The sequence below is a fragment of the Dermacentor andersoni genome, chromosome 4 (genome assembly GCF_023375885.2).
Source record: "Dermacentor andersoni chromosome 4, qqDerAnde1_hic_scaffold, whole genome shotgun sequence".
Taxonomy (NCBI): Eukaryota; Metazoa; Arthropoda; class Arachnida; order Ixodida; family Ixodidae; genus Dermacentor; species Dermacentor andersoni.
The window spans coordinates 5,969,249-5,983,561 of record NC_092817.1 but is presented as its reverse complement, the minus strand read 5'-3'; the positions used below and the strand labels follow the sequence as shown (position 1 = coordinate 5,983,561).

General features: G+C 46.3%; 1 protein-coding gene across 2 annotated transcripts in view; it reads right to left on the bottom strand.

Moving 5' to 3' along the window:
* The window catches only part of LOC126535749 (uncharacterized), a 338,961-nt gene that overhangs the window by 163,392 nt on the left and 161,256 nt on the right, over positions 1 to 14,313 (bottom strand). For both annotated transcript variants that reach the window (XM_055073350.2, XM_055073351.2), the window contains exon 9: positions 8,670 to 8,915. In XM_055073350.2, coding sequence (XP_054929325.1) covers positions 8,670 to 8,915 — 246 coding nt within the window. The remainder of the gene's footprint in view (positions 1 to 8,669; positions 8,916 to 14,313) is intronic.

Here is a 14,313-nt window from a genome sequence, read left to right as displayed (position 1 = left end):
TGGTCGGTGGCTTCTTCGTCTGCAAGAATAAGACTTTACTATTACCTACAGGTGCGGTAAAAAATACCAGGATGCAGACTCGCTTTCTCGCTGTCCGCTTCCTACGACACCATGCAATGGACCTCCAACTACCTTCCGTGAAAAACTTTTGCACCATCCCCCTTCCCATGCGTTCTCGTTGGCCACTGTAGACGAGATGCCTCCACGCGACAACAGATTCTTCCAATCTCGTAAACTTGCCGACTCTTACTGTCGGCACATCATAGACCAGCTTCAAGGAGCTTGCGCCCGCCTAACGCCCGCCTTCGACGACAGCTGACGCAATTTAAGATTGACAACCGCGTCTTGTACCGCCATGTCTGTCACCCTGACGGTCAACGCTGGGTTCCTGTCCTGCCACGCTCTATACGTGCTCATGTCCTGCAGGCTTCTCAGGACGGCATGACTGCTGGTCACCTTGGTTTCCAGAAAACCTATGACCGCATCAAAGGTCGCTCCTACTGGTCTGGCTTGTCCGCCAATGCAGCGAGGTATGTCGCTTCCTGGGGCCTATATCAGCGTCGAAAGCTCCCTACATCAGCTCTAAGCGGACAACTGCAACCGGTTCCGTGTCCGTCGCAACCATTTGAACTCGTTGGCATTGACCTGTATGGTCCTCTTCCTGTGACTCCCACCGGTAAACGATGGATTGTGACAGTCGTTGACCAATTGACACGCTACGCCGAAACAGCTTGTGTGAGTTCTGCCTCAGCCTCGGAAGCTGCTGCATTCATACTTCAAGCCTTAATACTGCGATACGGTACTCCTCGCGTCCTTCTGAGCGACCGTCGAAAAACATTCCTCTCCCAACTCGTAGACGAAGTACTCAGAGCCTCCGGAACCACCGACAAGACTGCCTCCAGTTAACATCCGCAAACCAACGGCCTAACAGAGCGATTTCATCGCACGCTGTCAGACATGCTAGCCACGTACACCGAACCATATCCCAGAAACTGGGGCGCATTATTGCCATTCGTGACGTTTGTGTATAATACCGCCGTTTAACGCACGACCGGTTACTCGCCAATCTAGCTTGTCAATCGTCGTTCGCCCTCTTTATGCCTTGACGTCTCTTCCTTCGCGCCAACTGTCAATCGATGTCGATCCTCCTGTGAAGAATATGTGTAGCGAATTCTGTGTTCTCGCCAGCTTACCCGTATCAACATTTAAACACGGCAACAGGACCGCGAGCAGCATTACGACGCCTATGATCGCGTCGTGTGCTTCCGCCCTGGCGAGGAAATGCTACTCTACACACCAGTTCGCAGTTCTGGCTTGTGTGACAAGCTTAAGCTTCGGTTCATTGGCCCCAACGAAGTCTTGGAGCAGACCTCTCCGGTTGACTATCGTGTGACACCAGTTATTGTTCCATATGAGCGCCGTTGCCGCGCTGCTGTGGTTGTCCACGTTTCCCGTATATCCTTTCACGAGGCCTTCGCCGCCCCTCCGAATTGCGGCCAGGATGGCCGCCCTCGCTCGAGGGCACATTAGTGTAGGCATTTATTAGGCTATTTCTCATCTGTACATTATCATCATCATGTGGGGTTCACATGGGGTTCTTCATCGCTTGTGGGGGTGTCTCTTAAGTGTGATCCGTGCTGTGGGCGTGGCGGCTCGCATCTCCGACGCGTAATACACGTCGTGAGAACTGCTGCGCCACAATATATATATATTTTGCACTTGAGGAACTTCTTGTGACCACGAATAATTGCTGACTGAAGTGACGGCCTTATATGAGAATATACAAGACGTCCTCTCCCACCACCTAGAATTTGGAGCTTCTCGGTGGTGTAATATTTCTTTGTGTAATTGTCGTATACTTCGCTATCACTAATACTGCTTTGTCTTTCCAGCGAAACTGCAGCCTCTCTCTTCTTTTTCCTTTTTCTGTGAGTCCGAGTATAAGCACTCCTGCGCATGACTGCTGTTGATTCTGATTTCGAGTGAATCCGGCTTGGCCTCATTTCGGTTACTGAATGAATTATACAGTGTTCCACAACTATCACGCACCAAGACTTAAATAAAGAGCATTGAGTTACTGGAAGAAAACCTAGTGCATATTGTTTCCAGTACGTTGGAGTAGCCGCCAGTAATTCTTTCGTTAGTGAGATTTAATTCAGTAATTGCAATTAATTATGTAAGTCGAGAAGTACCGTTCTAATTTTCAGTGTTGATGAGGCATTTGTAGGCACCCCAAAATAACATCGAAATGCGGGTTTTCAGAGGCGTACCAATTTTGTACAATTTTTTCCGACTGGCAAAGAAACCATTCGTTGGGACCGTTTCCGACGTCAATATCTGGAAATAAGTGGATAGTCGTGGCGACGGACTATCTCATCCGCTTCGCTGAAACTAAAGCGCTACCGAAAGGCAGCGCAGCCGAAGTGGCGAAATTTTTTGTCCAGAATATCCTGCAGCGCCATGGTGCCCCAGAAGTCCTCATCACCAGCAGAAGAACGGCCTTTACAGCAGAGCTCACCCAAGCCATTCTGAAATACAGCAAGACAAGCCAGAGGAGGACAACTGCCTACCACCCGCAGACGAATGGTCTCAAGGAGCGCCTGGACAAGACTCTCGCCGACATGCTAGCAATGTACGTCGACGTCGAGCACAAGACGTTGGACGCGGCCCTGCCGTATGTAACCTTTGCTTATAACACGGCAGATCAAGTAACAACACGGATCACGCCGTTCAAGTTGGTTTACGGCAGGAACCCGACGACGGCTTTGGACGCCATGTTGCCGCACGTCACCTAAGAAGAGAATCGTGACGTCGCCACCTATCTCCAGCGCGCCGAAGAAGCCCGACAGCTCGCCCGCCTGCGGATCAAGAATCAGCAGCCAACCGAAAGCCGAACCTAAAGCTTTCGACGACGCTACGTCGAGCCAGGCGACCGTGTTTGGGTTTGGACCCCGATACGCCGGCGAGGACTCAGTGAGAAACTATTGCGATGCTATTTCGGACCTTACGAGATCATCCGACGTATTGGTGAACTGGACTATGAGATCGTGCCAGACGGCATTTCGCATTCACAGCGGCGCCGCGCCCGATCTCAAGTGGTCCACGTGGTGCGTCAAAAGCCCTTTTACGCACGCTGACGAACTCCCTTATTTTGTTGTTTCTTTGCTACGGGTGTTTTTAATTATTACTTTCGTTTGTTTGCAACATCGTGTCGATGCTTTTTAAGAGCAGGGTAATGACACGTGTACTTCTTTATCTTAATTGGGCGACCACGTTTCACCGCCTAACAAATGTTATCGCACAGCGCAGGACGTGCCTGCATGTATCGGAAGTTTCTGGAATGTTATCGATGGTTCCATCCGCTGTCTGTCATGGAGCCTTGTGCAGTCTGATTGCATGTATGCGCGACGTGAATAGTGCAGAACTTTGGCAAGACACGTGGATCCCAGCGGTTACTCAGGAACATTCGACGACTGATGTATAAAAGCCGACGCGTTTGACCCGCAGATCAGATTTTCGACGATCGCCGAGTGTGTTCACCGCTATCGTTGTTCTTTGAGTGTAGCCTGCTTTTGAGTGCACTAGTTCGCCCAATAAAACGCTAGTTTTGTTAATCACAGTTTTCCTGGCTTCTTCACCGTCACTACTATGTGACAATATACCTGTGTTTTGTGCCTGCCTTTTCTTGCATTTCTTTCATTTGTGTTCCTTGATTGCTTGATTTTTGAATATACTGATGGCTTTTGTGTTGCGCTTGCTTTTTCTGTATTTATTTTTCATTCATTCCCGTTTCTTGATTGCTTGATTGTTGAAATTTCCTTATGATTTTCGCTCATTTTGAAATTTGTTTCCACAAATGTTTACATTTCTAATGTATGCCCACCCTGCGAAGGTCTTGTATAAGATAGCACCGAATAAAGGGAAAGTCAGACATTCACCCGTTCGTAGCAAGTGCTACAAAGGTAACCCACACGGGTTCCTCGAAAAAAAAAACTCATAGTTGAAGAAAAATTCGTCCTGGTCCGGGACCTTTATTCCCTTTATTCATGACTTCTCTCCACCTGGCGGGTTTCCGCAGAACTACTACGTCAAGATAGCAGTATTAATAAATAAAATTTAAAAAATTCTTAATGCGATGTATGAATTATAAGACAAAGTTGAGTGAAGGTACTTTAGTTTACGTAGGCGAACACGTGTCAATCAACCAGCTAAGCGAGAGTATCATTCGAACGTACAGTATTTTCGCAAGAGTTCCATACCGCTTCTCTCTCCCTCGTGCACCGCGCTGATTATGCGTTGCTCCGATCGCACGTGCCTTGTGAGCCGGTGTTGCCCGCTTCACTGCCGCTATCTTTCGTAAGTAGCCGTGAACAACTGGACGGGTACAGGAGGCGGCTGGCGCGCGGGATTTCAAGGCACCTTGTGTCATTGTCCCCCTTCCAACAGTGTATCGTCCCGATGCTCATAAAGAAGGCGGTGGCTCCTAGGCTGTCATTCGAATGCTTGTGGGCGGAAGCAGTTATTGTCTGTCGTAGTACGGTTTCATTCGGACGACATGAACGATTTCTGCTCGATGCCGCCTTCGTGATGAGGTTACTTGACCTTCTGGATCAACTTCGTTGTTCGAGGGGCTCATTCGGGAAATTGTCCTGTGCGGGTCAAAATGCCGACGAAGAAACTCCGCGCATCCGTATACGGGAGTCCGCACCCATATCTGTTTCCAGGTGCGTGCTGGGCGTCTCTTTTTCTTCAAGTTGTATCGATCCGCGCCGGTTGCTACTGAATGCGCTGCTGCCACGCCTCTTCAGCTCTTTGTGTGAAGTCGCTGATATCATGGTCATTTTCAGAGCTATCATCTACATGCAGCATTTCGTCTGAGGGTGTGGTGACGTTCCGGCCAAAACGAGTTGGAAAGGTGTAATTCGAGTCGTCTTTCGCACAGGAGTATCCTACGCGAACGTTCCATACGGTAGTATCCTGTCCCATGTTCGGTACTCCATTTCTACGTATACTGACAACATATCAGTCAGCGTTCTGCTGAGTCCTTCAGCCAGTTCATTTGTCTGCGGATGATATGCGGTGGTTTTTCTGTGACTAGTCTGTATGCGTCAATTTCATAATGGATTGTGTCAAATGGGCAGTCAGTATGGTTCCTCGGTCTGTGATGAGAACTTTAGGAGCGCCATGCCGAAGAACCTAGCGACAAAAAAACGGCTACTTCAGAGGCTTGGCAAAACCCTTGACAAAAAACCCTGTTTCGGTACATCGAGTTAGGTAGTCAGTTGCGACTACGATCCATCACTTTCCTGACGACGGTGTAGGAAAGGTGCCAACTAAGTCGATTCCCACTTATGCGAATGAAGTTTCCGGTGGCTGTATGGGTTGTAGGAAACCTGCTGGCTTAAATGGCAGTGTTTAAGTCTTTGGCAATCCCGGCTGGTTCCCACATAGTGCTGCACAGAGTTCAACAACTTTGGCCATGCGGATGCGTGCGAATGTTCTGCTCACTCCTAAATGTCATGCTAATGGGTCATCGTGGCACGTTTTCAATATCTGTAGTCGTAACTTTGAAGGTACAACGAGCAGCAATTTTTCTGCACTATGTTCAAAATTCCTTTTGTACAGTACATTATTTCTCAGGACGAACGGCGACACGCTGCGGATAAAACCTCGTGGAACGTCGACAGGGTGTCCTTCTGGGTCATCAATGAACAGGCGTACTTTCGCGTCAGACTGATGAAGTTGCGCCATTTGCTATGTTGTCACGGCTCCTAGGAACGGGCAATCCTGCCCATTTTCCGCAGGTGCAGATTCCGTGGATTCAGTCGGTGCACGTGGCACGCAATCAGCATCACGGTGCTTGTGACCGGAGTTGTATACGACCGTTATATCGTATTCCTGAAGCCACAGGCTCCACCTTGCATGCCGTCCTGATGGGTCTTTGAGATTCGCCAGCCAGCACAACAAATGCTGGTCTATGATAGCTCAAAACGGTCTGCATAAGTATGGTCTAAACTTGCTGATGGCCCATATCACTGCGAAGCATTCTTTTTCTAGGACTGAGTATTTCACCTCAGCCTTCGAAAGTGTTCGACTAGCATACGCAATGACTCGTTCCACTCCATTTAGCCGCTGAATGAAGATGACCCCGAGGCCTAAATTGCTTGCGTCTGTTTGAATATCAGTTTCGGCTTCCTCGTCAAAGTGAGCAAGAACTAGCTTGTTCTGAAGACGCTTTCGGAGCTCATTGAAAGCATTCTTATGCTTACTCAACCAGACGAAACGCGTGCCTTCTTTTGCTAGCCGCGTTATAGGTGCGGCGATCCTAGAAAAAAATTTACGAAGCGTCTGTAGTAGGCGCTGAGTCATAAGAATCGCCTAACGGCCTTTTTATCAGCTGGTTTTGGAAAATTTTCAACTTCCGCACTCTTCTCAGGGTCAGGACGAATGCCTTCTGAACTGACAACATGGACGAGGAAAAGAAGCTCCTGAAAGCCGAAATGACATTTACGTGGTTTTATCGTCATACCTTCTGAGCTAATAGCTTTCATCACAGCCCGCAGTGGTACTACATGCTGCTGGAAGGTGACAGAAAAAACCAGGAAATCCTCAAGATAAACAAGAAGGGTTTTCCATTCAGACCGCTGGGCACAGTGCCCATCATGCGCTTAAATGGCGGATGATGGCGGAATAAAGTACCTTCACTCATCTGTGTGTTACAATATGTATTGTTTATTGAGGAGGGCGTTGCAATCTGCGGGCGGATCTCGCCTTGCAACCTTAATTTTTTAGTGCAGGTAGCTGTGTAGGAAACACAGGGTGTCGATGCGGTGGCGTCTGAGAAGACGGCACCGTAGATGTAGACTGCAGGCAGCAACATGGGGTCAATTGATGCTGCTCCTACACAGAGGTGAAGAAATCAATTTAGAAGCAGTGCGGACTTCGCATACACGCATCGGCATATGAACGCTCCTTGCGTCCATATATTTTACATTTGCCGCCTTCAAGAGGCCTTGAGGTGAACACGAAAGGGATGGCAAGTAGCGGCAGACAATTTAAAAAAAAAAATTTGGCTTAAAACAAGAAGTAATTTGATAAGCGTCTCTCAGTTTAGAAAAAATGCAAGGCGCCATCAGAAGTGTTATTGGCCATATTTTTAATAGGACCACCTCAGTGTACAAATGACGGATAAACAAAGGCCAAAAATAAGTTGTTCTTTATGTTTATTGTTGCCTGTGTGCACTGCTGCGCAATATATCTACCTAAAAACATTTTTCGCGTAAAGTACCTTCTAGGCACTTTTATAAAATTTGTGCCTTTGTATGAGTAATTAGTCCAAATAGGAAATAACGAAAACATCATGCTAAACAGCCATTTTTGCCATTTTTGACGGCTTAGATCATATGGAGGAGTGTATAATGGTTAATGAACGCAATTAGCCGTAAGGCCTATCTTTAACCTCCTGAGAAATGTAAGTGTTGGTTTTTCATAATTGGAACGCAGATTGTGCAACGCCTTTTATGGTGCATACTTTCGTGCCTTACAAGAATGTTCCAGTGGTGCATGAGCCGCTAAACAATGTTCCTTGGAACAAAAATCCTCGTGGAACGAATTTCCGTCTTATAAGCAAGCGCCAAAAATTTCAAGAAAGAAATCCCAGATAGTCGACCTCCAAGGTTGGTACAGTTTGCGTGGAAGGGCCCATATATGAAATAGATTAAGACATATGCGTTTAAAGTTCAGGAACTCCTGTAGACATCATTGACTGCACTACGCGAAGAAGAATTGAGCAGTTGCTCCTACCGCCTGTGGAGGCCGCCTAAAGGCGCTTCCGGGAGAGAGAGAGAGAAATTTACCATAAGAGGAAAGCTCAGAGGCCGGATTTTCAAGAGAGGTGTACAAATCGGCAAGCTCGCCATGTGCATGTGACCAAGGCGTAGATGCAGGACGCTGTGTGTGGGAAGGAGGTTACCTATGTGTGCATGTTTCAATCTGTCTGAACGCTGTAGTTACCGCTAAATTCAAGTGCTCAAAATGCGTCGCCTGTTTAATACCCCGGTCATACGGGCAAACTAAAGCGCACTTTGAGCGAGTGCCTTCACCGAGTGCCATTTTGGCAGTGCGCTGCTTCACGAGAAACAAAATACTTCTTTCGAATTGGTGACCATGGCCGCCGGGATTCAGAAGGGAAAGCATATATTTGTAAACAGCCCGAGAGCGAGAGTAGTTTCATGCTCTTCTTTTATTAAATTTTTGTTTTGTTTTGCTGCGTTGCACGTTTCGTTACCTTGTAACGTCAGCTATTAGAAAAGATTTGTTAAAAGTTACTCCAGCTCTGGTTTCAATGTTACGCCACTTACTTCTCACCCATTGCGAACCGGCGCCGACGAGCGCGCTCCGTGGCCGCCAGCCAGTGACGCCAGCGGCCAAGTGCACTCGCCCAGAGTTTGCCCGTTTGAGAGGGCTATTAGATCCTTTCGTCGAAAATGTGCACTTTGAATTTCCTAGAAACGAAGTTATCGATAAACTACAATGACCAAAAACTTAATGATTATAAGCAATTAAATGTAATTCGTTACATGAAAGTCGCTTTCTTATAACGGTTTATTTTTCCGCTAGATAAAGGCTCCCTATTTGTTGGTGCCGCCTGCTGTAACACAGCCACTTACCTATGCAACCAGACTCGACGCGAGCGAAGCCACTTGAACAAGCTGCACTTGGAGTCCTGTCCCGCTCTATTTCATGGTAGCCGTAGTCGCCGCAGCCAGATTCTTCTACTTCGTCAGCGGTCTCAAATGAGTGCCCTTTTGTAGTGGTCGCATCTGGCTCCTTGCGGCACACGTAGCTGCCGTTTGTGTTCCGGCAGCCATGGGCGCACTCCGCCCTAACCTCCGGATCCAAGCACTCGTCGATATCTGGAAGGCGCAGTCACCATTGGCCGCCATCTTTGGGTTAGAAGCACAGCCATAAACAAGTCAGGCACAGGCATTTTAGCAGGGTGATGGTTTGTGCCAGTTGGTATTCCATTTTAGACTGCGTGGTACAGCGCGAAGCAGCTGTACCTCGTTTTTTTCTCGCGTCCTTTGTCCCTGCTTCGCGCTGTACCACACAATCTAAGACAGGCATTTTCTTGATAAATCGAGAAAAGAAAACGTGGGACACGGCCGGCGTTCCCCTGATAGAGATGCTTGCGAAGCGACAGAAGCGTATGTCCAGCGCAATTTCCGCGTGACACCAGTAAACAGTTAAAGAAATATATTTTCTGAACAGTTTGCCAGAACATCTCAAGCAGGACCAGTTCAATACAGCTTAAGTGCACCCGGTAAACAGTAGGCGAAGGTTTCTTTGTTAAGTGAAAACTGGGGAAATCGTGTCTTTTTATATTTCTATTTTCTTACGCGCATGTACATTGGGTACATTTTCAGAATGTGTGCACCAATAACAAGGCCGGAAAAGCAGTGATGTACCAGCCAAATGTTCCCAGAAACTAGTAGCTAATCATTTCCTGAGATTGGAGATGGGACTGACTTGCGATTCAATTCAGCTTTAAATTAGGTGACGCCAACACGCACACAGAATATTAATGCTCGAGAAGAGGAATCACGACACCAGGCAAGCGAAAAGAAAAAAAAAGAAGGAGGGAAGAAGGAATGCTAGAGGAAATGTCAGCCTGAACATGTGCCGATTCTTTCTAATTGGTGTGGTCGTCTTTCTAAGGAGTGGAGACTAGGGGGGGGGGAGTATAGAAGTGAGATGTGGTTGATATTACTATCTTTGCAACATTGCTCATTGTCCTGAGAAATAAAAGGAGTGCCAATGAACACAACATCAGAAAGAAAGTAATAAAAGGAACATATGTGCTTATTATTATTGTTATCATTATTATTATTATTATTATTATTATTATTATTATTATTAGTATTATTAATTTTTGTTTTCAACACATATATACATTTAACGGGAAAGGCAAAGCAAGGAGCAGGCTAGCAACTGTCACCCGAAGGGGCACAACGCCTCCTTAGTCTTCAGAAGGGAGGTGACAGCAACACAGAAATGGAAGATAGGAAGTAGGGGAGGAAAGATGAAAGAAAGAGCAACAAGACAAATCTAAAGAATAAAGCAAAACACACAGTACAGATCACACACTGTAGGGCTAGTCACTGAAGGTCACGCTACTACAGAATGGTAAATAGAATGGTATCGACGCTACAAACGTGAACCTAAGTTCGTTAACTCTAGAAAAGTTAGTAGAACGCGATGAGTTTGATCACGTTTAGACGCACAACCACTGGGGTACAAACATTCGTCGAGTGTTGTACACCGCAGGCCAAGGTGATGATAGTCTCTCACTAGCGACATGCGCTGCGCAATGAAAGCGGGACACTCAAATATAAGGTGCTGAAGTGTCTCACAGCAGCCGCAAGTCATACACGATGGACTGGCCACACGTCCTTGTCTGTATAAACGTTCGAAAACGTTCACGCAGCCAACCCTCAGCTTGAGTAGTTGCGCTCTAGCGCGACGAGGCAAGCCTCGACCGTGAACACGGTGCGGGAACGTTCCATTTGCGACACGCTGGTCTGGATGCTGCTTGAGTAGGTGGCGACGAATCAGCAGACGAGGGCCATCAAGCGTGCACAAACTTTCAGGGCAGTCACAGTTGTCATGAGGGCAAGTTCAAACCAGTCGATCAGCCTCTTCATTTCCGGTGACTCCTACGTGTGAAGGTATCCATTGAGCAACGAGAAATACCCCACGTTAAGAAATTTTGTTTGCAGAGCCAGTAATGCTGCGCACAACTGGGCAATCACTCTGACTGCGTTGAAACCTGCTAAGAGCAGTGCGGGAGTCCGTAAAGGTGAATATTCGACGGGTTTAACTCCTCTTGCACGTATTTCAGTGCAACAATAATCGCTGCTAGCTCCGCAGCTGTTGAGGAAGTTGGATGAGGTACTTGAAAGATGCGTCGTACTTGAGTCGAAGAGCAGAAAAAGCTGCAGAGGCGCCTTGACCGTCACTGAGTACAGATGCATCTGTGAATACTTGAAGATAACCTGGAAATCTTTCGAACATTTGAGACTGAGCCAGCTGGAATATTGCCAAACCAGGCATATCAGACTTTTTGTGTATGTCAGGGATTGTGAGGTAAATGGGGAATAAATGTTTCGTGATATTTTTTGGAAGCGGAGGAGTGACTGATGCAGCATGTTCAGAAACCTCAGCGATATTTATAAATAATGCCGCCATTTTTCCCATGCGATATAACGGGTGGTGCATAAGACGATCAAGGAGCGATTGACCCTTCGATGCGCGGTGCAGACGCCCAATATGATTTAGAGCTCTCTGGTCTGCTTGCAGCCTCAGGGGTAACTGATGCGCTTGAGTGAGTAATGCAACTGATTGCACCTCACGAGGTAATCCAAGGATTAGTAGAAGGGCTACGCGATGATCTCGTTCCAGCTGGGCCATCAAACTAGGTTGTACGTTCAGGACTGGTAATGCATACATCATGCCTGAGAGTACAGACGTCTGGTACACCTGGAATGAATGTTTAATGGCGCAAGGGCCAGGTATGCCCAAAGAGCGCTATGCCAGTGTTTATGAGTTCGCAGTGGACTGATGGGTTCTGTGAAGTTAATGTGACGCGGCTGTAAAGGGGCCTAGAAGAGTTGATGTAAATTGCATAAAATGTACGTGTAATAACATTATGGCAATAAATAATGACGTGTACTATGAACAATTAAATGCATTGCGAAAGAATGATGCAATATACAAAACATGTGAGATGCTAAAATTGGCTACAGCACTACTGCCTCACCAGAGCCCTTGAAACACAGGGGCCTAGAGGCATGTGCTGTAGAAAGAAAACTATCACAGCGGCATCCTCTGGTCTGGAAAGAAGATGCGCTACGAATTTAATGGGATTGTAACATGTAGCACAACATCATTCGAGAAAGCGAGGACTGCTTTGATCTTAGAAAGCGGTTCTTCACCAAGAAACATAGCCGGATGTAGAGGTACGCAATAGCGGTACGCAAACGGAAAATTTTTCCTCCTGTCTCTTTCGGCTTCCGGACACTCCAGGAAGACGTGGAGGACGGTCAGCCTGTCACCACATCTACCACATATTGGAGGCTCATTACCAGTCAAGAGAAAGTTATGAGTGCCAAATGTGTGTTCTATTCTTAGTCTAGTGAATAGGACATCTGATATTCGTGTTCTCGTAGTTGGGTGCAAGAAACCTAACTTCGGCTTAATTACGTGAAGCTTATTACTCTTTTCAGCGTCCCACAAGCGTTTCCAGTGGCTTGGCAGTTTGTTTCGTAGGAAAGGCTTCATGTCTGTGGCAGGGACAGCAGCAGAACGAATACCCTGCGATGCTATTGATTTGGCGATCTCGTCGTCAAGCACATTACCCTCGATTCCTCTATGGCCAGGAACCCAGCATCACTCTAATCTCACGAACCCACTCGAATCAGTTCAAAATAAAGCTGCGCGGTTCATCTTAACTTCATACTCGCGATATCAAAGTGTGTCCGCCTTAAAGAAATTACTTAATCTCCCTTCACTTGACATGCGCAGGAAATTATCACGGTTGACCTTCTTCCATAGCCTTTACCACAGCAACACTGCATTCGCTCGAGCCCATATTCTTCCCGCTCCCCACATCTCTACCCGCACAGACCATGTTCATAAAGTAAAACCTATATTTGCCAGGACTAACGCTTATCAAAATTCGCCTCTAGTTTTATCTATTGCCGAATGGAACTCGCTACCTGCAAACATTGTCTCGCTTACGGAATCATCATCATTTCATGCAGCACTGCTAACCTTTTTAGAGTGTGTCAACCTGTCAGAACCCACATTTTCTTGAATATTTACTTAAACAGTGTTTTCATGTGCTTGGCATTGTGTAAAATTCATTCCGTTTCATCTGATATGTATCTGTGTAGGCTGTTTACCGAAATGTTTATTTGATTATATCCTTAAACTCGTGTTCCGATGGGTACTGATTGTTTGCATCACATTTTAGGTTCTTATGCGTGTTTCACACTACTAAACATTGTATAAATTTCGTTACCCTTTTCCTTCTTTCTTTCTTTCTTTTTTTGTTTGCTTCTGCTAGATGTTTTTTATGGTTCCTAATGCCTTCATATATTTACATTGTACATATTTCACTCATGCTTGAACTTTTTCGTCCCCCCCTATGTAATGCCCTAATGGGCCCTTAGGGTACTCAAATAAATAAATATTATTACATATCTATGTGATAAGTAGATGTTGCATAAGAGAAAGTAAAGTTCATTGAAGACAGGATTTGTATGCCTCTGTAAAGAAATCAGTGCTCTTACAAGACTTGACGAGTCGGTGAATATGATTGTTCTGTCATATTTTAATTTCTTTATATGTTTTAACGCAGACAGTACTCCATTGGCTTCTGAAGTGAAGATACTTGTTAGGGTGTTCAACACGTCAGATTCAGAAAAAGAGGGACCAACAGCAGCGTAAGATACGCCAGCATGTGATTTTGATGCGTCTGTGTAGAATTTGGAGCAGAAGTACTTCGATTAAAGCTCACGGAAATGCATAGCATTTTCAAGCTCAGGAGCGTGCTTTTTGACCTCTACAAAGGATACGCCACATTCTATCACCTGCCACTCCCAGGGTGGTAATAGCTTAGCAGCAGGCATTAGGCGATTTTCGAGTATAGGGACATCCATTTCTTCGCTAAGTTCTCACACACGCAGTGAGAAAGGTTGCGTCATGGAGGGTCTATTACGAAAAATTGCAGAACGCGTCAAGTCGTTAACAGTTGTGAAATACGCATGTTCCTTATTAGAGTGCACTTTCAGAAAATAGGCGAAGCTGGTGTATGTTCTGTGAAAATGGAGCGACCACTCATCTGACTCTACGTATAGACTTTCGACAGGGCTTGTTCTAAACGCGCCAGTGGCCAGGCGGATACCCAGATGGTGGACGGGGTCTAATATGTTTAGCGCGCTCGGGGCGGCAGAGTGATAAACCACGGCACCATAGCCGAGTCGTGATCGAGCTAATGTCCTGTAAAGACTCAATAAACACTTCCTGTCGCTACGCCATGTTGTGTGGGATAGGATTTTAAGTACGTTCATTGTTTTTAGACATTTTCCTTTAAGACATTCTATGTGCGGAATGAAATTAAGCCTATGGTCAAGTACAATACCTAGAAACTTGTGCTCTTGGTTTACGGGTATTTATTGTCCGCAAAGTTCTACAAAAGGATCTGTACCCAGGCCTCTCTTTCTTGTAAAAAGAACACAAGAACTTTTGTGG